General features: G+C 38.6%; 2 protein-coding genes across 10 annotated transcripts in view; one reads left to right on the forward strand and one right to left on the reverse strand.

The window, feature by feature from the left end:
• Nucleotides 1-541: 541 nt before the first annotated feature.
• Nucleotides 542-2,360, forward strand: LOC128745641 (uncharacterized protein K02A2.6-like). Its single transcript, XM_053842715.1, has 2 exons — nucleotides 542-636; nucleotides 1,025-2,360. The coding sequence occupies exons 1-2, from the start codon at nucleotides 542-544 to the stop codon at nucleotides 2,358-2,360; spliced, it is 1,431 nt and encodes a 476-aa protein (XP_053698690.1).
• Nucleotides 2,361-2,697: 337 nt separating this feature from the next.
• LOC128739310 (cystinosin homolog) overlaps nucleotides 2,698-24,636 on the reverse strand; it is a 42,691-nt gene continuing 20,752 nt past the window's right edge. For 6 of the 9 annotated variants that reach the window (XM_053834791.1, XM_053834796.1, XM_053834802.1 and 3 more), the window contains exons 3-7: nucleotides 12,482-12,634; nucleotides 11,061-11,719; nucleotides 10,714-11,002; nucleotides 10,552-10,654; nucleotides 2,698-6,247 (exon numbers count right to left, since the gene is read on the reverse strand). In XM_053834791.1, coding sequence (XP_053690766.1) covers nucleotides 6,091-6,247; nucleotides 10,552-10,654; nucleotides 10,714-11,002; nucleotides 11,061-11,719; nucleotides 12,482-12,542 — 1,269 coding nt within the window. In that variant the 5' untranslated portion in view covers nucleotides 12,543-12,634 and the 3' untranslated portion in view covers nucleotides 2,698-6,090. Of the gene's footprint in view, nucleotides 6,248-9,725; nucleotides 10,098-10,551; nucleotides 10,655-10,713; nucleotides 11,003-11,060; nucleotides 11,720-12,481; nucleotides 12,635-12,697; nucleotides 12,781-21,565; nucleotides 21,952-24,636 lie in introns of those variants that run through there. The other 3 variants (XM_053834815.1, XM_053834835.1, XM_053834842.1) reach the window with 3 other exon arrangements.

The following is a 24,636-nucleotide window of genomic DNA, read 5'->3' on the forward strand; positions in this document are numbered from 1 at the left end:
TTGGAGGGATTGACAGTGTTCACTACCGTAGACTTAGTCTTCACTACATTGACTGGGAAACCTATTGCCTGGGAGCTCTGGGAGAGGTTATCGAACTTACTCTGCGTATCGTCTCGGGGTTGTGCAAGACAAAATCATCGGTTAGGACAAGGTCATACAGCTGCTGCATCGCTAGAAAATTCCAAGGCAATCCTCGATTTGGTCTGCTTTTAACTGCTCCTACTAATATCTCATCTATTACGACGGGAAACAGCAGCGGTGATAATATGCAGCCCTGTCTCACACCAGCAGTAACCCTTATAGGGTTGTACAAGACGCCATTGTGCAATACCTTGCACATGAACGCTTCATAGTGAGCTTCGGTGAGATGAACTAGCTTATATGGAACTCCTCCGCGCCTATGTGCACTCCACATGTTTTCGTGATTGAGTCGGTTAAACGCCTTTTCAAAATCAACGAATACCAGCACAAGAAGATCCTGGTATTCATTGAATTGCTCCAATATATGGTCTACTATACAGTATACACATGATCGACCCGCATGGATTCCAACTTGCTGCCGCCGAACAACAGCGCCAGTGTTTTGCTGGGTCAGGTTAAGGATTACCTTACGAAATACTTTCTGAATAATACAGAGTAATTGTGAGTGTATTGATTACACTGTATTTTTATCGCTGTCAGTTTTTCGAAAATTGGGAAAAATGGTGTCACCCGAAAAGCAATGCCGCGAATAGAGCTTTCTGACAGCTCAAGCACCCACACTAGCGAACACGAAATACACGTGTATATACATGATATTTGCCTCATTTTGGGCAAGACCTGATGCCTCATTTTCAAGCACCAACACACACATAAATGGAAAGGTCTATTAATTTTGCGTAATCACCTGAGTCGTGTGATTAAACATTACTACAAAACTCTGAGCATCGAACCGAAGGAGAAATGCGGGCAGAACGGATATTCTATTAGTGATCAGGATCACAAGCGTGTCGTGAAAGGTTAAAATCTACTTTAATTATCGTAGTGAATTGGCTACTCAGGATGGTATGGTGTTTCGAGGTGACCGTATAGTAATCCCTTATGTTCTTCGCCGCAAGCTCGTTGATAGTTGCCATGTTAGCCACAATGGAACGGAATCTACACTAAAATTAGCCAGAGCTAATCTCTTCTGGCCGGGCATGTCTTCCCAAATTAAAGATGTCGTCAAAGAGTGTTCTATTTGTGCTAAGTATGCACCTTCTCAGCCGAATCCTCCGATGATGAGCCACAACATTCCTGTATACCCTTTTCAAATGGTTTCTATGGATGTTTTTCAAGCAGAGCACCGTGGCATCAAACGTAAGTTTTTAGTTACTGTTGACCACTATTCTGATTTCTTCGAGCTTGATATTTTGAAAGACTTGACGCCGGAGTCAGTAATCTTCGCTTGTCAGCAGAATTTTGCCCGTCATGGTAAACCACAGAGACTGATCAGCGATAATGCGACCAACTTTTCAAATGTCAAAATGGTAAAATTTGCCCGTGACTGGGATATCGAGTTAGTTACATCAGCACCCCATCACCAACAGGCTAACGGTAAATCCGAGGCAGCTGTAAAAATAGCAAAACGTTTAATTACGAAAGCAGACGAAACTAACACTGATTTTTGGTATGCTCTCTTACACTGGCGAAATATACCAAATAAGATTGGTTCCAGTCCTGCGGCTCGTTTGTTTTCTCGTCAAACTCGCTGTGGTGTGCCTACATCCGTATCAAATTTGCTTCCGAGAGTCGTAAATGACGTTCCTACAAAAATCGAGAACAATCGTAAAACCTTTAAACGCAACTATGATAAAACATGTCGACACTTACCTGAGCTACAGATTGGTTCTCCGGTATACACGCAGCTACAACCTGAGTTTTCGAAAACTTGGCGTGCTGGAACAATTGCCGATCGTTTAAGCGAACGATCCTATTTAGTCAACGTAGACGGAGTGGATTATCGTCGTAGTCTAGTGCATTTGAAGCCACGTAAAGAACCGAACATACTACCTGACCGCAGACCATCAACGTTAGTTTCCAGTAATAGTTTTTCAAACAGCGACATTCAACTTGCTTCTCTTCCGGACGGTGAAAAAACGAATGGTTGTCAAATGGAAAGTCACGTTGCGCCACAGTTTTCTATGATTGAATCACAACAAACTGCCTCCCCTTCAACATCGCGTGGTGGCGCAATGCGTTCTTCAACTTCGTGTATTCCCACAACTCCAAAGCAAAAGGAAAAGAATAACTTTGTACCGGAAGTGTCATCTAATCGCAGACCAAAACGATTGACGCGTATCCCAGAAAAGTTTAAGGACTTCGAATTAGCCTTTAAGTGATTTTTGTTATTTTATAAGTAAGCTTTGTTATTTTTTTTAGTAAACCTGTTATTTTTATTTTTAAAGTGGAGAGGATGTTACAGTATTTAGATACACCCTGTGATCGTACTAGGTAAGCCAGCTTGAGTACACACACATACACGCAATGCGTACCGGTAGCTAGAAGTAGACTGTACTGCGCACTCTCATTCTTTATCTGTACTTTGCTCAATCAACATCGTTTAATAAATCTTGTTAAAATAAATTTGAGTGTTATTATTAAAGAATTAAACAAAACTATCTTATAGTACTTCGCACCATTGCATTTTAAACAATGCAAATAATCAACAGAAACCAATAAATAATAATTAAATTGGAGTTACAAATGAGCATCCAAAAACATCGTATTTGATCGGAAAATTGGTTTACACGTACCTACTATTTTGGAGTCAATATACGTAAGGAATACTTGTGGTTCATATGCATGCATATTTATGTCATGCGATAATATACGATTGGGCGCGACTGGTTTCGTACTGCTATACAATTCAGCTGAAAATGGTATGTCTGTCAGTTATTATCATTATATTCGATTAAAAATCAACGTATGGGTACTTTATTAAGGTTTATTTACGATTCCGAAATTCTCAACAGATATTTACAATAGTTTTCGTATCACATCGATATATGATTTGGTGCTAGTTGGGGAAGAGGGACGCAGGGAACAAAGTGGCTAGACCAGATCGAGTGAGATTTGGCGGGCACTGGGTGCGCGCGGTATTAGAGAATAGCGGCCATGATCCGAGTTAGATGAAAGAATTACGTTATGCAGATCTTGTCGTAAGACGTCGGGTCAGGCCAACTAAACAAATTAGTACCTAAGTATTTTTACATGCTGAACATAATATCGACCATTTACATATATTTCTGAGGAGTAGAAATACCATACATCATTAGATAACACCAGTGTTGGGCACCGCTAATTCGCTAACCGACCAATCGAGAAACGCTAGTTATACTTTGTAATTTATACTCAGACTAGCCGTATTGTTGCTGGGCCATGATTCCAAATGAAGTGCCGCTGTTTATTTTAAAATTAATAAACTGTAAAGCATTTTATTCATTATAATAGGTTTTGATCTTAGGTAAATTAAGAAAAGCCATATAATAAACGTAAATTACAAATAATTTGTACAGCGATAGATTACAATGCAAGTTATTGCAAAATGTTTAAAAATAAACAGTAACTGTTAATTTGCAGTTTGCGATTAGTGCACACTTAAAAAAAAGTGCCGAAGTCAGCAAAATTTTGCCGAGATTTGGACAGCCGAGCGTTCGGTAAAATTCTTTATGATGCCAAACGTTAGGGCAGAAGCACCGGTTTTAGCCATAGTACCTGTTTTGGCCATACATGTATTTAAGTGTTAATTGATGAAATATATGGCTAATAACACAACTTTAGATGCAACTAAATCAAATTTCAGATATTTTTCCATATAACTTATATGAAAACTAATATAAGAAAATTATTATTCTAGGAATATTGCAGAAATAAAAAAGGCCTCCCTTAATTTCCCGCATAACCTTTTGCCAGCATAGTACGACTGGAACTTTCAGTACATAACATTTATTATCTAAAATTATTTTATTTTCGTTGGGTTTTTCCATATGGTATAATGGATTATTTCTCAAACCATATCGATCATATGATAAACGTAAATAAGTCTTTTTTATATAAAAAAAGCTTTTTAGTCATAGGAGGCCAAAAACTTTCGCTGTGCCGCTTTTGGCCATACGTCAAAGCGCTTTCATATTTCATATGCCCGTTTTCGCCATACGTAAAATCTATTGATATTTAGTTCTGAAATTGTGGTCGTCGGGTTCCAAAATTTGTTCTTTTCTTACCGCTGGAAGGCACAGGCAGTGAATTACTAAATTGAGTAATTTATTAATAAAGTTATTGATTATTTGATATTCTTTGTTCAAAATATGATGGCTTCATCGAAAAACATTGCATGTCAGGTGTACAATCAAGGTATCTTCAGAATATGCGAGCCGTAAAAAATACGGTATCTAAGGTCTACCGTACGAGTGGCAAGTGGCAGAAAACCACAATACGGAGTACCGGAACGATACTGTCCAAGGAGAAGGAAATGATTGTTTCCTGGCTTATTGAAATGCTACGTCGCGATTTTATAGCGCAGCACCATACGTAGTTATTCAATGTGAAGGATTTTCTTACCAGAAACTCTCGTGATACTCCATCATGAAAAGAAGATTTCTCTCTGCATAAGGTCTTGGTCAAAGAGAACGGGGTTGGATGACCACTAATAATTTGAAAAGCCATATGAAAGCCATGTAAACACTGCAATATATTAAATAATACATTTAGTTTTCTCAAAGCGAAGTTCAAGTTTTGCTTTCATATCTCGATAGGTTCTAATGTTCCTCGATTATATAAGAATGTACTACATCAGACTTTAACATAATGTTGGAATATAATCTATTTCTAGAATAGCATAAATTTTTTGTTTATTTTCGCTATAAGCGACAATTCCTCTAATCTTCAAACAACAGCATCTTCAGAAAGGCTAATTACTTTGGGCCTTACGATACCTAGTGATAATTACTCTTCACGATCACAATATTTGAAGAAAACTATGTTTGAAATCCAGATATCAAAAGGTTGTTACACTCTTTTCAAATGTTTGAAGGTAATTCATCAGTATATTACAATATCTCAACAATCTGTCCTATGTAAAGCTGAAAGTTGAATGCCAATTTTTTGCAGTTGTGGTTTATGATTAACGCTTTTGTTTTACAGTATCGTAAATCGGATACCATTGTTCCGCTGATTGCATCCGTAGCAAGCAATCAAATAAAACAAAAGTTGTTGAACCATCGGTCATGAAAATTATCCAAAAGATTTCCCATACTTGTTTATATTACTGCAAAAACGGATTTATAGCTGAAAACTGCTTAAAGGATTAGAAATAATTTCAAATAAACTTAAGCATAAAGAAAAAGTGATTCTTGTTTTGATTTCTTTTTCTCGAACACCAATTTTTGCAATCTTGCACAAATAATGACAGACAAGATAACGTTAAAATGCCGGAAGTAATGCTAATCCGATGCAATTGTATATTTAAAAAATAAATAATTCAGTAAAATAGATTACATGATAGTTTAACTTGTTTTGCGATACTTTTCCAGCAGGGTGGCCAAAATAGGAACACAGAGTGGCGAATAGAAGAACACTATGTCCAAAACAGGAACCCAACAGAGGTTTTTCAATCGACAAAAATTGAAACAAAAAAGCATATTTCCATCAAATAAACCTATACATTACGATGATTAAGACTAAAATTATCCGTTGATGATGTGTAAACATATTTAGTTTATTAGAATTTTATAAAACATGATCAATATCCTTGAAAGTTTGCCAAACTATGGCCAAAACTGGTGCTTTTACCCTAGTAAAGATCCGTAAATGTCGATTTGCAAAACTGAAATTTTCACCGAACGCTCGGCTGTCCAAATCTCGGCAAATTTTGCGGAGTAGTTTTTTAAGTGTGTGATTAGCGCAATTTCCACGATTATCGAGCAAATTGTATCGGTTAGCGAATTAGCGAATTAGCAGTGCCCAACACTGGATAACACTATAATACTCATAATTAGATACAAGTCTATCAAATATAGACTTCATTCTAGACAAATATAGACACATATCACTATTTCACTACTAATACATTTAACTTAAAGTGGTATAATTATCGCCATTTTCATTGGCAGGATCAGCCGAGATGGGTAGATGACTAGTACCAGGATCAGGCGAGATGGGTAGATGACTAGTACCAGGATCAGAAACGCAGACATTCTCTCCAGGTAGAACAATGTATTCAGGTTTCCTAAAAAAGAAAAAATCATTAAAATATTGAAATCGTATACATGAATCGTGATGAATAGATGGTAGAATCAAATTTTACCTTCAGCAAAAAGTATTGGTATTAGTATGCCTGCGAGCAGGGTTGCCACATGCACAGATTATTCTGTGTTTAACAGATATTTGAAAGAAATCGCCTGTACAGAATCTGTATGCATAGAATACAGATTTTCGCCAAATTACACAGATTAAACAGATTTTTGAGCTTTTACATGAGAGTGAAAGAGACGGAAATAGTCAGCAAAATGACTCTATCTCTTTCACTCTCATTGTTTTGCATTGGACAGATTTTTGCACAGATATTTTTCCTCGCCGTACCGATTGTCAGATTTTTCCAACAAAAAACACAGAATTATAAGTGGCATACCTGCCTGCGAGTATTAAGAAATAGTTTCTCTATTACCACTAACTTAATTTAATTAATTTTGGTTTCTGAAGTTATATATAAATTTCGCCGTATGTAATAACATTTGTAGACTCAATTAAGGTTTAGCTGTTACAAAAAATCTTCTTATCATAAGCTAAGCATTAGCAAAACCTATCGGAGAATATATTTGAAAGAATATATTTATTATTATTATATATTGGCAGTGTATTACACTGAGTATAAGGTATCAGATTAACACACACCTTTTGAAAGACAAAACATTGCTTTCACTATCCCTAATAACCTTCCATTGAACACCCTTTGCAACCGACTGTTAGTGATAGGAGACAATGGCAAAGTTACGACAACGCGGCTGACTCTAATGATACCTTCACACTCTAACGATACCGGTTTTGCGCGTCTACGTTGATTTGAATTCTTGAAAATTATACGAAAAATGTGCAGTGGAAGAAAACTTGTCTGTTTAGATTGCACTGTAACCGTTTTAGCACAGATATTAGCGGATTTAAATGGCCTAGTTATAAGGAACCTAGGAACACGAGTAAATAACTCCTAATGTATCAATATCATCTCTGGCATCTATTGATGATGGCAATGACATTTGTCAGCACTACTACGGAACAAACCTTACACGACAAAATAGCGGGTATATGTACTACCAAAAAGTACGCGGTCTAACTCATTAAGCCTCACACTTTTTGCAGCAAAGATGAAAAGCTGAGACTTTCAGGAAAGGTTTGTTTTGTGATCAACTAAGAAAAAAAAACACTGAAATGTATTTTGAATTTTACCCCTAAGTTTCGCAATGGTACGCGGTGAAACTGCAAACGCAGGAACTTACGGCGTGATAGGGAGAGGTATACAGCTTTTTGCACAACTTCATCGTTCCGGAAAGGTTAGAACATTTGATTCAGATCCAGCAATACTGTCACTGACGTTCTCGCATTCACCCGTTTCGCGCCCCCCGAATTCCAAAGACAAAGTTTCTAGCTTTAAGTCGCTGAAAATTAGCAGACCTCTAATGTTAACACGGCTGTACGTTTGTTACATGTAACTTCGGAACTATCATCAAAAACAGGTCGACTAAATTTTTTCCCGACCCTTCTTTGATTTTTAGGGTCAAAGTTGAAATCTCAAACCTAGCCTTCCCTAGAATCCAGAGAAGAGTGCGAAGCGTTGTCGTAATGTTGGGAGGAAATGGGTTAATTAACATGAATTTTTACTAGTTTTATGGATGATTTCCAACGGCGAATCTATCAAACATCTCTGGGTGGAAATTAAAGGCTGTTACAATCCAATCTTGGGCAACTTGACGTAGGGTGCGGGAGGGTATTTTCAACAGGTTTCTAAATTCAGTCTATTTTCATTTTCTTTCGCCAATAAATATACTTTGCCGACATACAAATTCGAACTATTTTCTCAAGACTGTAAGTAACCTACCATTTTTTATTCAAAGAACGTCAAAACCACCTGTTCTTCCACTAGAACTAGGCCATAGGCCGAAAAAATAGATGCAATCGCTGAAAATACCCTCCCGTACCCTATTTCGTTTTAATCGTCCATTTCAAAGTAATTCATACCTGTCATTTCGTAGAAAAGTGCGTATGCCTCTATTTTGATACTTGTTCTTCAGTTATCTAAACCAGGACCAGGACTATCAACGAGAAAATAGAACTGAACGAGTGTCTGGAAACACATCCCTGACACGAACGTCATTCCCCAATTAATGCGAAATCACGTATAAAATTTGCTTTATGCTAATTATTATAATGGTTGTCAGCCTCTATTATCACCTCACCACTATAGAACACGGCTTCAGTTTACAGCAGTCTTGACAAAGACCTGCTGTGAACCGTCTGCTGTCTTTTCTGAAGTAACGCTATTGTTCCGTGCTGTTCTAGCCGGAATCGGCATCCTGCCATTACAGAATAAAGCAAATGAAGTGGTGTGCCGCCAACAAAGTGCGAGCGGTCCCCAGGACAACCCGCCAGGGAATGTTGAGTAGCTCAAGCGGAACCTGAAGAAGACACAACAAAGTGTTGGAAGCGAGAAGTTGTCTGAGGCAATCGGGCGTTCTGCAACGAACGAAGTGAACGAACAAGCTGTTCAGAATCTGATGGCAGGAGTTAAACGAAAGATATGCCACAAAAAACTTTGAAAATACGCAGCTGCATACGCATAATGCAGCTGCATTATGTAAAAGCAAAGGAAAGCATAGATGCTACACTCCATTTTCGAAACTTAACCTTTTGCTTTTATACCACATAGTTCGCCGTCAGCTGTTAGAGTACAGTACAATTGCGGGGCTAGTACTACGATCCTATTGACTCTAACAGTCTCTCCCGGCCGAGATTCGAACATACGACGACTGCCTTAGTACCTCGAAGCCAACTGGGAAGTTAAGAATCAGTTAGCATGAACGTTATCAATTCTCGGAGTTGGATTACTAAACTGCTAACAAGAAACATGTCGAGCGCATGGCGTCTTTCAGCGTAGGATTCTGTAATCAATATTGGGTAGCAAATTATAATAAGCAGAAATACCGATATACGACTTCGATGTAGTGGCGTTGGAGATAGAAGGCAGCACAACGGGTGGAGGATAGACCGAGTGGTCCAGAGATGTATGTTGGAGTGATAATCGGGATGCTGCCAGTTTCTTGTCATCACGATTCAACAAAGACCCATCCGATTTGAAACTCCAAGCCTTTTTGAGGCGACCTCTTTACCTCTCCGGTAGAGGTAAAGTGGTTTAAATGTTCTCAGGTTCCTCAACAATATCTTCAACTGCTTTTTCCGATTCCTTGAGTTTCCTATCTCTTACTTATTTTACGTTAATGAGAACACAGGTAAGATGAGAAAAGCATATTTTTCCGGCAATAACGTGCTATTAGACCCATAAATTATGATACCTAATAGGATTCTTCAGCTACACTCATAGATTAAAATCAACAGGGACTCTTCGGATAGGAACTTTTGCAATCCATAGTAAACTGGCTTCGATCAGACAACCCCAAATAAGCATAAAAGAAAACAAATAGTATAGATGCTTTATTTGTATAGTAATAAATAATTGCATAGGCTCCCGATGAGCTCATGGCCGCCAAAAATGGATCGTTATGTGACGCATGCGTGGCTAAAAGTTACCGGCGCTTGCTATTGTTTTCAAGCTCTACAATGCGTGACAGCGTAACAATAAGGTACAATATAATATAGTGCCACAATGTAACAAGATTCGACTATTGTTTGTACCAAACTATATATGTAAGATAGTATTAATGATTTCTTCGTGGTACAACCAGACTAAAACGTATGGCACTTCAAGCTAACCGGGTGGTCACAAAATGGACTACGGTAAGCTTGACTTACTACCAACGGCAGCACTGTTGCTAGATTCCTCCTCCAGCGTCTTAAGTTCCTTACGATTCCTGTTGTTAGTATTCAAAAATTATAGGCCATCAATTCATGTGCAATACAAATCTATTGAGAATATATATATTTCCCAAGCAAAAGTTGCGATTTGAGAATTTTTAGAAATGACCCGTTCCTTGATGTGTGCGTGAGTTTGTATTGACTGTATGATTGAGCAGAGTATCAGTCAGAATTTGTGAATGTGTGTAATTCGGCGCCCCATGCTCAACTGATTGTTAATCCGTGTCAGTAGGAGTTGTAATAACGGGTGGAGTTTTTAGTAGGGACTCGAGATTAGATTCAATATTATCGATAGATTTCTGGGGAAGTCTGTAAAATGTCAACCAGTTATGTGTAGACATGAAAATATGTAATTAGTATGCTTTGGTAAAATTTGATTCATTGTGTTTAGCGGTTGCAATACGAGTATTAATATAATGGTAAAAAGCAAAATCACTGTGAAATACTAACCTGTACAGTATGTAGTGCTGTACGATAAATACTATATCAAATAGTACAGAAAATAAACCTAAGCCAAATTTAGTTGGATCTCCAAAGATTGACGCCCAATCATCTAAAAATAAATAGCAATTATCATGTTATCGAGCACTTCAGCAGAGAAATTGATCTTACCGTAATTATACGCATTCAGAAGCATTTGCAACATGCTCAACATGCCGCCAGTAAAATCAAGCAGAATATTTTCAATGCTCCATCCTACAGTACTTTTCCGTCTAAAGTTTAATACCGCCTGCGGTATATATTTTATAAGTGTTATTGCTAACTTAATATAGCTGAGAGTGTACAGGAAATCCAACCAATGCCAATGCATAGTACCGACCAATATACCGGATATTATAATTATTATGGCGAATATGCTGAAAATTCCCTGAGTAGTATAGGATACTCGCTGTTCTCCTCGCTGAAAGATTAAGTTTCGGTAAATTTGCCCACAACTTTTATTCTTCTTAAAAACTTACCTCGTAGAAAAAGCATTGGACAATCGTCAACAATGTAGCCAATGTGGCGTGTAGCGAAAAGGCCACATCATTTGCGATCACTGGGTTCAACCCGTGCGGATTTCGGTTGAAATATTCTTGCTCGATATGGTCGTTCCAATACAACGCACAGTTGAAAGTAGCGTACAGCGTATGTCCAAGCAAATTCATTGCGAGAAAGTCAAAGGACAGTCCCACTACACTTTTTCGTCGAAAATTAATGATCATCTGAGGCCAGAATGAGACTGTCCAGGCTGCAAAGTATATCCATCCGATGACCAGTGAGACGATAATAAGCGTACCGGAATTGGCCACGGTAACACGAATGAAAGCATTGGCATCGTCTATCAATCCGGCTGGTATAATGTAGCCCACCAAATCGAACTGACCGGGAGACAGCGGGTCCAACTTGACCGGCACACTTTCGTCCACGAATCCATCCTTGGGTGCTTCAATCGATATCAGAGACGGAGTAATCCTTACAAACTGTTCATGCTCATTGGTAAAATTGAACTGCACATTTTTCGTCAGCGGTCCTCGAAAATGGGCCACAATGGACTTTGGTTCATCTATCAACAGCGTGATATCTTGCGGTTCTAGTACTACACTTGCGCCGATTGTTGTTTGGCCATTGCAGTTGGCTAAAAAAGCACAGTTTTTTCGAATGAAATTTTAAGTTCGTGAAACACGTAGATGAAGCATTCCGCATAAGAACGATATGCTTTGGGACATTTGGCATAACTTATGTTTAGTACAATAGGTTTTTCAGAAGGCTCAAGTATGCAAATAAGAAATGGTTAGGTCGTTCATAAGCAAACCTGATCATATTTTTAGATTTTTTGTTAAAACCTATAAAATGTATATAACATTTTTTGAATGAACAATGAACTTTGCTCATTCGACAATGAATACGTTGATTAAAAAAAAATCAATACCATGTTTTATCAATGACAATGTTTTCTCACTATAATCCATTCTCATTTTAGATAACAAGCTGATTTCCAACAAATGTTATTTTATAATGATAGCTTATCAGGTGCACGTTTTCAGGTTATTATTCACATAATAGTTGAATATGTTAACATTTAAAAAAAAGTTCGTTGGTATGTTGGATTTAGTTCATCCAATTCGTGATTCGTGGCTTTTGTCAGCATCCTTACAACTAAACCTAGAGTTGAATTCAAACTAATTCTACAGTTTACAGGTAATTCAAGGAACCAGGAAGTTCATTTGTATATCTGATATGGTCTAAGATTGATGAATTCAACTAATTTATGCGAAACGTCTGTTACGCAAATCGTTCATTATGCAAAGCGGGCTTCGATCCAACGTGTGTTACGTGTTGCGTAACATACCATTGGACAATATACTATGGAAATGAATAATAGTTAACAGTAACTTACCAGCTAATAATACTGTGAATAGTATAATAATCCCTAACTGTTTTTCCTTAAATACAGACATAATTAAGCTATGGCCGATAAACTGGCCTATTATTGTTATTGTGGAATTACGGTCGATTTATTGCAAGAGACTGATAAATTGCATTTGTGGTCCTGAAAAACACAAAAATAAACAGTTATAAACACAATTTATAATAATTAGTTATGCAAATATACTTCTGAGTAGTTTCTAAGACCGAAACAATAATAGGCAACAGTGTAGACAAATTGAAGAACTGCAGTTGATGCAGTATAATTCGAAACACCCCAGCTTCATCCCCCTGCCATAACACTGTAAACATTCGACTAATTATCATCCGACATCGTAAACATAAATATGAGTATATAAATATTCATTTGCCACAGGAAATTCACACCACGGAATGAATTGGTTTTCAAATTACAGTGCTAATCGATGAAACTGAAAGTGAATTCATGATAATGAAACGCGACCCAGCCACGACTGAGGTTAAGCGTAAACGGTTACGTTACGTTACTACGCTGGTAGAGCGGCAGAAAAACGACACGTGTTTTCTAAAAAATGATGGACGTAAATCGCAAACTGTCGTAGATCTTGGCGGAGGAAACTTTTACTAGACTACTAGACTTACTAGACTACAATTGAGTATGGACCCATTTACCCATTGAGTATGGACCCATTACCCATTTCGATAAATTTGTTGGAATTTGCAGTTTTCCAAGCTGCTATTAAATTTTGATTAAGCGTATCGGTAGCGAGTGGGATTTTCCCACTCATCCTTCGTCCGTCAAGACTAAAACCTCGAACGCAATTGACAATCACATAACCATTAGCGAATACCATTGTGTTTTGAATGTTTCAAACATTCACGTAAACCATAGCTAACAGTTTCCCTCCCGTAGTTTCAATTCGTCAATTCTACTCACATTGAAGATAATAATTTCCAGCTGCTTAAACGTTTTTACAGCCATTTTCATCCAATTTTAGTAGTTACAAATTTTTTTTAGATTTAAAAACCATTATTCAACTTTTTCGGTGACTTTACTATTAATAAACGTCGTCTTCAAAGCAGAGGAAAAACTTAACAGTCGAATTCGAAATAACCTAGGGAGTATTAGCACTTCAACTTTTTGAGCGGCTCACAACAGCGTCTCGAAGCCGGTGGGTCAATTTAAAGCCTGTTATCATAACCAAACTACTACGAACAACCGAAATAAAACTGTATCGCCTATTCGGCATGGACCAAAATAAAGACGTGAAATGGAAGCTTGATACCCAGAACTGCAAATCACTGTATTTCGAGGGTTATGATAGGGTCTGCTGCTGGAGCGGCTAGAACCTCGAAAGCTCAGCATCGTTACACTGCAAGAGATCTGCCACAAAGGCGAGAAGATGTGCAGAGCCCAGAGCGATAAAGCTTCCAACGAACTGGGAAGATGCTTTGTCGTGTTGAACAGAACGCAGGAACGCGTGGTAACGTACATTGCCAGCACGAAGGTAGACCCGACAACGAGAAAGACGTGTTCTACGTCCAGCTAGATGCAACGTTCATCACGGAACATCAAGATCATTATCGGATATATGAATACCCAGAGAACTAGGCGAAGAAACCGCGAGTACACTAAATGACTGATTTGACGGGGATGAAGGAGCGATTGATAGGGAAAAAAGGGCTTGGGAAAATGATCTAACCATTGCAACGAGAGAGAATTTGGTCAGGTATTGACAAGCGCGGAACCACAATCCTGAGGAAGGAAAAATGCCAGAAGAACAACAAAGATCGTGAAGAATTCGAACCACCTTTCCGGGCTATTGACCCGTACAAGTTCTATAAGAAGGTGAACCAATCTCGTAAGGATCACACACTGAAATTTTTCATGTGGTGGATAAGGACAGAAACTTAATCATAAACGAGCGTGACGAGAGCATCCCAATGGTGATATAACAGAAAAAGGTACAGCGGAAGATAATATGGGAGTGGGGTCAAACGAGAGTAGCATCCTGGCTCTCGATCTCAAAGAGATCCAACGAGAAATCGGGCAGCTAATGACTTTCTGCAGAACTCTACACTGTGCCCGTATTACAATGGTATCATATTCTCTCACACTCCGACGAATCCTTCAAAAATGTGGGGAGGATAACGTGCCCACGCATCATATTTTCGCAGATTCGGTTGAACGTGGAGTGGTAAGATAATGCACGAAAGTGGATTTCCAAACACACTGACGCAGTTGATCAAAACTACTGTAGAACGGATGATCGGTTACATGTGCGTTTCGAGCGCACGCTCGAGTGCCTTCGAGTCGGGCCAATAGTTGCAAGCAAGCGGACGGACTATCCTGTATTTTCAGCATTGTCCTTGAGCATGCTATTCGGCGAGCGAAGAACAGAGACGAGAGGAACGATTTTCAGTCAGAAAAGTCAACGCCTACGCTTCGCGTAAAACTTCGCGGATGTTATCACTAGAAACTTTGCTACGCCAGAAGTAATCTAAGGCAGACCAAAAGCATAGGGTCGCATGATTGGTCTCAATGCGTTCAACCAAATATACCATAAACCAAAAATATGAAAAGTTGAGGCCCGAGAAGAAAGCCACACACAGTTTGATTCGCTTTTGTTCTTTTGACTGCAGCGTCTCAGCCAAGCAGAATTTACAGAAATTTTTTATAGGACACTTGTAGAGTTAGAGTTGTAGAGTTATAATCTACAATATTGCTGAACCAAACATTGCTTTACCTCTTGTAGCTTGGTGCTTTAACGCTATTGTACCATTCGTAGCTAAAATGGTGCTCACAGAAACCTCAAAAAACTGTAACTTATCAAACTGATAAGCTGAATCAAACGAATCAAACTGTGCGTACCAATCCAACTGATAAAATTTAAAGAGATACCGTGACGGCTAAACCCTACTCAATGAAAAAAATTACTCTCGAACGGTCATTCCACTGTCACAGAGTCAACGAATTTGCACTGATTGCTACCCAGCATAGTAAACAAACACGCAGGTTTGCGTCGAAAAATCTGCGTAGTAGCGCCAACAAATCTTTATCAGTATGATTAACCGTATCAGTTGCCATTCAATTTGTTGATAGAAGGTAATTGAGATATTAAATGGTTTCGTTACCGTTACTCCATTGAAACTGCATTTTTCTGACCATTCTATTCGAGATTTCGTTCGAAAAATAAAAAAAGCCGATGTATCAGCTTTGAATGTGACTTTGACGAACAGAAAAGTTCATATCTAATCTGCTTGTCTAGTTATACCAAAATTAATGGCACATGTCGGATATTCCATAACTGCTAAACGTGACGTATTGAAAAGTTTTAGCACAGACAACAGACTTGATAACTACTAGACATGTATGGGCGCTAGCATTATTAGACTTTTACAGGTTATATTTGTTGAACAACTTACGTGAAACTTGTTTCCGTTCGCTACCGGGATTTGACAGTAATTGATCAGCTGTTTCGATTGAAAATGTAACAGCATTATATGAAGATCAGCATTACAGCTGCATAGATATTTAAGGAGAAATAAGTCGTCATTGATTCTGTCAATTTCAAAAGGAATTTTTTTTTGTTTAAAACAAAATATGAAAATATACCTATTCTCTATGCCCAGATTAGAATACAGTGAATACATTTCTACAGATAGAACCCCTGTTTTAGGCCCAAAAACTGCTTCCGAAATTGGGCTTTCCGACGAAAAGTTAATTTACGCTTAAGGTGACGCTTAGCCGTCATTGATTCTGTAAATTTCACAAGCAGTTTTTGTTTGAAACAAAAATTTTGTACATGAAAATATCCACGTTTTCGCGCGCTTAATGACGGCTAATGGGTATATTTTTTGAAAATATTTATTTGTTTTTGGCAACTCCGCTCACGTACGCTTGATAATTCTACAACAACAATCAAGGGTAGAAATGTTAACTTGACGTGAATAAAGTTGCCAGAGGCATGCTAATATATTCCGAAAGTTGCACCCACCAGCCGCCATTACGCACGCGAAAAGGTGGATATTCGCTGTGTTCAGATTGACTAGAAGAATGTAGTGAATATATTTTTAAAAACAGAACCCCTGTTTTAGGCCCAAAAACTGCTTCCGAAATTGGGGTTTTCGACGAAAAGTTACTGGCTGCTAATTTTCCGTTAAACAATCGATAATTCGCATCTCGTTGCACCATATCTTTTGTGCAAGATAATTTAACTTGAATATAATGAGCACGCCAGCGCCATTACTAGTCTAGGGATTATGTGGTCTGTTGCGCAGGCGTTACATTGAAGTTTTCGTTCCAAGATCACCAGTCGCTGAGCGAGAACACCATTCTTTCACGCTGGCGCTGCTAACAGGTAAAATTCGAGTAAATTTATAACATAGCTAAATTAATATCAACCCGATTTATCATTGCAACGATGTTTTAATGGGTAATTTGCTTGAAGTCTTCTGTCTACTAGGCAGTGGTTATAGTATTCGGTTTGTAAAAACCACGCTATGTACCATTGTTTTAGAAATCTTCCGATAAAATCAATTAAAGCTTGCTTCATTTAGAATTGTAACAAACTTCTGCTCATATTGTGGCGCTCTTGGTGGACAGATTTGGAAGTTTTTGGCGCCCACGCGTCGGATATTTTGTTAGCTTTGCCTATGTATTTTTGACATTCCGCAAAACGACTGTATTTTGTAAACAAAGCGTGGTAAGATTTTGAAGATCATCAAGAGGAGTCCCAATCTGTCGGACCGAGATTTGGCCAGAAAAGTCGGTGCTGTCAATAGTACCGTGAGGAGAATTCGACTCCGGGAAGGAATGAAGTCGTATTGAGCTAGCAAACAGCCAAACCGAACCATAAAACAGAATAGTGTGGTCAAAATCCGTGTTCGAAACCTATACGACCGGGTGCTAACCAAGTTCGACGGGTTTCTTCTGATGGACGATGAAACCTATGTCAAGGCTGACTTCGGGCAAATGCCAGGTCAAAAATTTTACTTGCCTCGGGGGATGTTCCAAGCAAATTTGAATTTGTTTTTGCTGACAAATTTGCACGAAAATTTATGATTTGGCAGGGCCTTTGCAGCTGTGGCTGAAAAACGAGTTTTCGTTACAAATAAGACAATAACGTCGGAACTGTAACAAAAGGAACGCCTCCAAAAACGAATTTTGCCGTTCATTCGATCCCACCACCATCCCGTGATGTTTTGGCCAAATTTGGCAAACTGTTATTACAGTAAAGTCGTCCAAGAATGGTATGCAGAGAAAGGGGTCCAGTTTGTTCCGAAAGATCTTAACCCACTCAATCGCCCCCAGTACCGCCCTATTGAGAAATACAATCATGAATCAATCATGAATCACGATCACAATCATGAAGAGGAGACTTAATGCAAAGGGAAAAGCTGTCAAAGACATCAATCAGATGAAGACCTGGTGGAATAAGATGGACGAAGAAAGTGTGCGCCGCCTAATGGGCCATATTACAGGAAAAGTTCGAGAATTCCTTCGAAACCGTGACGAATAATTTTATCCGTATTTTTTCTTAAAAGTATGAATAAAATGCTACATTTGTGTAAGAAAAGATCTTGAATTTAATAATAAATAACTGAAGTACACGCAATTTTTTGTGTTCCAATACTCTGAAGCAAGCTTTAAGGTGAAATTAGTCGTCATCGATTCTGCCAATTTCAAAAGCAGTTTTTTCGTTCGAAACAAAAATTCTGTTCATGAAAATGTATTCGCTGTGTTCAGATTGGCAAGAAAAATGCAGTAATTTTTATAAACAGAATCCCGCTTTTGGGCTTAAAAACTGCTTCCGAAATTGAGCTCTTCGACGAAAAGTTAATGACTGCGTCTTTAAGGCTTGACCCTTATTTATCGACAGATTTCGCAGTTGGTTATTAGAGTACAGAACAACTGCGGAACTAGCATTGATATTTTAGTGGTATATTTTAAGTTAAATTGGTATATTTTAAATGTTAAATTATATTTCAAATAAAGTATTTTTTTAAATTTGATCAGTAAACTTAAAAACACGCTTTTTTGTGTTTAAAAAAGTTGTGGTGATAGGACGCACCATGACAAACTAAATACCCTGCGACAGATTCTAGACAAGTTTCGGAAGTCAAATCGTAGACTTATCATCACGTTACTGGATTTCAAGGCGACGTGCGATTCAGTCAAGCGAAATGAAATGTGATAGATGATGGTTCGACGTAGTTTTCCGACGAAACCGAGCGGATTCGAACAACGCAGAATGGATCCAAATCAAGCGTGAAATCTTAGTAGCCCTTTGTGACGTTGGAACGGTCTGAAGCAAGATAGCTATTTTTTTAAGTTGTATCTTATTGCACCGATTACACGGTGTGACAAAAAAAAATTTGTTTAATATACTTTGCAAGTGACCTAGTGTACGTTGTTAGTCGCACCTAGTACATCATTAAAATACATATGACATCATCCTAACACCCCCAAAATTTCAAGTTATTGCAAAAAAACGTTTTTTGGCTAGGTATACACATATTATCATGAATAACTCAATAATTTTTCAAGCAATTTTATCTGTTTTATACATTTTTGGAAGGCTCAGAGGACAAGCTTTCAGAATATATACACATTCACTATGGTTCTACGAAAGTTAGACGAGATTTTTTCAATTAAATATGAAATTTAACTGCGAAAATGAAATTTTTCTCACTTTAGGGGTCCTTACCTAGAGTGAGAAAAATTTCATTTTCGTAGTTAAATTTCATATTTAATTGAAAAAATCTCGTCTAACTTTTGTAGAACCCTAGTGAATGTGTATATATTCTGAAAATTTGACATCGAATGGCCGGATTCTACTAAGATTCGAACCCACGACCATTCGCTTGTCAAAGCAGACTCGGTAACCTTGCGGCTACAGAGCCCCCCATGGCTTTACTTACTACGACGGGAATTAGAAATAAGCCCTACCACTTTCTTTGCAGTATTTGTGTAACTACGAAAACTATACTCTGCATTCGGCAATGTGCTGCCGTGGAAAAGTGTGACGACACAGCGACACACGTTGTGATTTTATTCTTCGCGGTTTATGCCGTACTTAGAAATGTTTGCAAAGTAAAAATGTAATCATTTTTCTAATACTAAAAACATTCTATAACCATAGGCCAACGGCTGATTTCCCTATTTGCACTATTACCCTGAGGTAATTTTTTACGTCGCACAGGCATTGTCAAACTAATCCACCTTACCATACATATCCACCTTTTGGCGGCTAGTGGGTACACTTTTCGAAAATGTTTATTTGCTTTTGGCAACTCCGCTCTCGTACGCTTGATAATTCTACAACAACAATCAAGGGTGGAAATGTCAATTTGACGTAAAGAAAGTTGCCAAAAGCATGCTAGTATTTTCCGAAGGTTGTACTTACTAGCCGCCATTACGCACGCGAAAAGATGGATAGGAAAATGTGACGCAAATGGCTTAGTTACAAATTCGCTAAAACAGTACTTAAAAGTCATAACTATCAATGATAGCTCTTCCAGCTAGCTCCATTTGATGGGGCAGATAGGAAATATGACGAATTTTTACGACTGCCAATAACCGTCACTCGAAAGTAATAGGATATGACTATGGTGGAAAAGTCTTGCGGAGTAAAGTACCGTTACCACAAGACATTTTAACAACCACCAATTATGGAACATCGCGTCAACCATAATTTCTCTTAGCGAAGGTTGACATGAACCAAAAACTCTCACTTTTCTTGGCATAGAATTCATCACTTGCGGAAGATAACTTGTCCGATAGCCTGTACCGACAGCCGATTCATTGATAAATAAAACATGGTAAGTGTATCATGCTGATGTAGACCGGCTTGACTGGTGTAGTGTAATGACGATCAACATGACATTGAAAACATACAAATGCATCTCTCACCCGTATGATACCTGGTTTTTACGGTTATTTATCGCAAGTAATTACGGTAATGATTTGGCTCTAGGAATGTGTATAGTTCACTATCCTGACCCAAAAATAGCTTGTGCAAATGTACTCGTGAAAAATCTGATGCAATATTTTATGCGTAAAACTAGGTTTGAGAGGTTTGAGTTGAAATTTAGTGCCTAGCATTACATATTTTTAACTTTTGAGAACACATTGCAATTAGCCAAATAAAGTAGATCGCAGCTCACAAACTGTCAACGAGTAGATATCAGATCAATCAACGAAAAAGGCTCAGGTAATTTTCAATAGATATTTTAAAAATGTGGTTAAACACAGCAATCAATCGTTTTGATTGCAACTGCTACGTAATTGAGTACACCTGGATTATTATCTGACAATGAACGATAATTTCTAGCTAAATCATATGACCAACTTAATGATATCTTCATCAATGGCTTGTAAAAGCAGTGTTTCAGGAAATAGCATTATCAATGCACAGTTGAATAGATGTTATCATTTTGCACGTCAGCATTAGGAAATGTTGAGACATTCAAACCGTCATCTTTTATCAAGTTAAAGATACTGATTAGCAGATGTTTTCGTTATCACTATTATCACATTATAGCAATTATGCCAATTTTCCAAAGAATTGTCGTCACAACAGAACTTCCCCAGCAGTAAGAAAAACCCCAGGATAACTTTGCTTCTCGTTCAGCTGATCTCATAAAAAAGCCGCAAGCAACGTTACGTTTCGAATAAGCAGTTAACTCAATGAAACCACTCAATGCACCTCACACTCAGTCCAATAAACGTTTGCCTTGTTCAACAACAACACGGCCTTACAGTTGGTTTGTTATTGTTCCTCGTATTTTTTTTTTTTTTTTGCTAAATTGGAATTCACGAGACACTCGGCTAACACACTTCAGTCGCCACGACTTACTTTTCACCTTAAGCACCATTACCTCAGCAATACTGTCACAGATATCTTTCGCAGGAGGAAGGAAGAACAACACCTGAAGTGCAAGCTGCCAAATACTTCGATTGATCTATCACACGCACCAACCAAAGTGAGGGCTATTAAAAACCCCAATCTGATCGAAATCGTTTGCTAATTTGACTTAATGTTACGCCAGCCTACGCAGCTGCCATACTTACTAGAGAACTACTCCGATCACCTCAGTGAAGGCCTTTGGTTCCGTTCACCTATAGCCGGATAGCAGCAGGCAGTCAGTCTCGTGTTGCACCTATCCTTGTGAGCCAGTTTAGTTCCAGCAAATCCGTCTAACTTCAGTACAAAAAGGTCCTGCGCCAGATCCGGAAGCGTACGACCGGACGTTGACAACCTTCTCAGGCGGCGTTCGAATTGCAACTGAGGCTCAATTTCGATAACAGTACCGTGTTATATTGAATGCGAACGAACTGCCACGATTTTTTTTTCTGCAAACGATATTCCTATAGACGTTCCCGCGTACGAGTTTCGTCCGCTTGGTCTCGCTAGTCATCAATGAGCAGCGAACAGAGCAGATACTGCCTGACTGATGGGCCACGCGAAACTGCCGTTCGGTGTGCAGCGTGCAGCCGAATGGCTGCTAAATGATGTTGCCTGCTCTACTCAGCTCAGCTGAAGCCCGGGTTCCGTCGCAGGTAGCATAACGGTGACAGGAGAGTTGTGTGTAGACAGCGCCGGCCGCAAAAAATATTGCAAGAATTAACATTGAGAGCGAAAGTGATACTCTATTGTATAGGGTGGACTCGAATATTTAGTAATAGCCCCCTTTAAATTTAGGTAGTTTTTTTGGAAGAGTATAGCCTGATTGCTTCGGGATTAATTTACCTACAAAAATTGCTTTATTATATTCAGAGTTTACACTCTATTCATACTACTGCAATTGATGGGTCATTCCAATTCTCAATGTATGTTAGGGTTTCCAATGTGACTCAGAAAGCACGATTATCATTTCAAGTTGCAGTTGCACGCCCACTAGTGATAGAGTTCCTCGCCAGTTACTATCGCTCATAGGCGCAGAATTTATCTATATACTTATACAGCATAGTGTAGTCCTATCTACCAACGACGTACATAGGTGTATCAGGTATCAGGTACAGGGATACCTCGATATAAGACAATTTATAATTTCTAAAAGTTGTCTTATATCGAAATTGTCTTAAATCGAAACATGGTTTTTTCAAAAAAAATTTGCATTAGCGGTCGCCAATTTTGCACTGTGTTATGTGTTTACGGTTTTTGAACTATTTATTATTGTTTGAACTATTAGTTTTTTACTATTTTTGGGGTTATATTGAAATAATGAACATCTTCATGGCACCGATTTCAGAATGGAAAATCAGCTCTGGTATCGTTATCAGCTTTGCCAAAGGGATTTGTTTCGATATAAGACAAAATTGTCTTATATCGAATTGTCTTATATCGAGGTTGTTTTATAACGAGGCTGTCTTATATCGAGGTATACCTGTATCAGTATCTTTGGCTCGAGCAGCACGTTCCTCACAATCATGTGGAAGATTTGTGCCTAAGGGGTCAGTCCCGGCATAGTGGTTAGCATCACGCCTCTCACGCCGAGTACCTGGGTTCAAATCCCAACCCCGCAGAAGTCACGAATGACCCAAGCTGGTTAAAGTGACTATAATCTAACAAAAAAAAAAGATTTGTGCCGAGTCATCATTTACCTGATGAGGACGAGAAGGAAAACAAAGGGAATAGAAAGGGGTGGATGAAGAATTTAGACAAACACAAACACATACATACCGAGAGATTTTTGTACCCCAGAGAGGATACTGCAATCCTTGGTAGTTAACTTATCAATAGTACATCCCCTAGGGGGTATACTCGTGATAAATAAGAACCTATAGCTCAATACCGCTTTCGGTAAGAAACATCAAAATCTCTCGTAATTTTAGTTTAGTAAAATCCGATTCATTTAAGACGTAGGATCCAAAGATCCTATGACGCAATTGTGCTACTGCAGGACAGTTGCAAATTACCTGACATTTTAGTTTAGTAAAATCCGATTCATTTAAGACGTAGGATCCAAAGATCCTATGACGCAATTGTGCTACTGCAGGACAGTTGCAAATTACGTGACATTTTAGTTTAGTAAAATCCGATTCATTTAAGACGTAGGATCCAAAGATCCTATGACGCAATTGTGCTACTGCAGGACAGTTGCAAATTACGTGACATGGTGTACCGTAGTCGGATTCACATAAACTACAATGCCATATGATAATTGAGTCTGCAGTGACCAGTCAGTGATCTGACAAGAATACTGCAATTTACCTTAGAGTGTTACAAAAGAAATTTCGCAACCTTCTCACAAGGCTTAACAATGAAACTTTTCGTTTGACGACAAGTTTCAAGATTTTTCCAATAACGTTCATGTTCAGATGAAAACCAAGATCGAATCTTTTGTTTTATCCAACATGCCGCAATTGGTTCCGGTCCCAAAACCGACTTTTCTGCTCCAGATCTTGCTAGTTCATCAGTCCATTCATTTCCGGTTATACCAGAATGGCCAGGAACCCAAACCAGATAAACGGCATTTAGAATGGTTAGTTCTTCTCATTGAATGTGGCAGGCGATGACTGTTTTAGATTCAGAATTAGCCGCACAAGCGCTTTTATAGCGGCTTGACTATCAGAACAGAAGTAGATAATCTTGCCTATCAGTTCTTTCTGAAGTGCAAACTGAGCTCCGCACATAATTACAAAGATTTCAGCTTGAAAAGAGACTACCCAACGAATGGGATTCCTCCAATTCCAACTCACGGCAGTAAACACCAGCACCCGCGCGACCTACGTACAGGGAACCATCGGTATAGCAGACCACATAGTCGGAAATTTTCCTTTCCATGTAGCCTGACATCCACTCCTCTCTAGGAGGAAAGTCACTTGAGAAAGTCCTATACGGGAAAGTACGCATGAGCGTTACATCGCTAGGAGCAAGGGCAAACTTGTCCTCAGCAACAATTTGCGACCACAATCGAGTATGACCAGTGGAACCGTCCACAGACTGCCAAAGGCCAATCGCGTGTAGTCGATACGCACATATTAGTGCTTCTTGCTTCAGGTGGAAGTGTAGAGGTTTAATATTGAAAATAGCGGAAATTCTAGGGCGGCAGTAGGAGTTGTAGTAAATGCACCAGACATTGCCATTAAATACATCCTTTGAAGATGGTTTAGCTATGTTAATTTGTCTGGACAGTCAC

The sequence above is a fragment of the Sabethes cyaneus genome, chromosome 1, assembly GCF_943734655.1.
Source record: "Sabethes cyaneus chromosome 1, idSabCyanKW18_F2, whole genome shotgun sequence".
NCBI lineage: Eukaryota > Metazoa > Arthropoda > Insecta > Diptera > Culicidae > Sabethes > Sabethes cyaneus.

Coding starts and splice junctions, on each gene's coding strand:
- LOC128745641 (XM_053842715.1), top strand. CDS start 542: ATGGATTCCAACTTGCTGCCGCCGAACAACAGCGCCAGTGTTTTGCTG. Junction 637..1,024: donor TACTTTCTGAATAATACAGA/GTAATTGTGAGT, acceptor TAATTATCGTAG/TGAATTGGCTACTCAGGATG.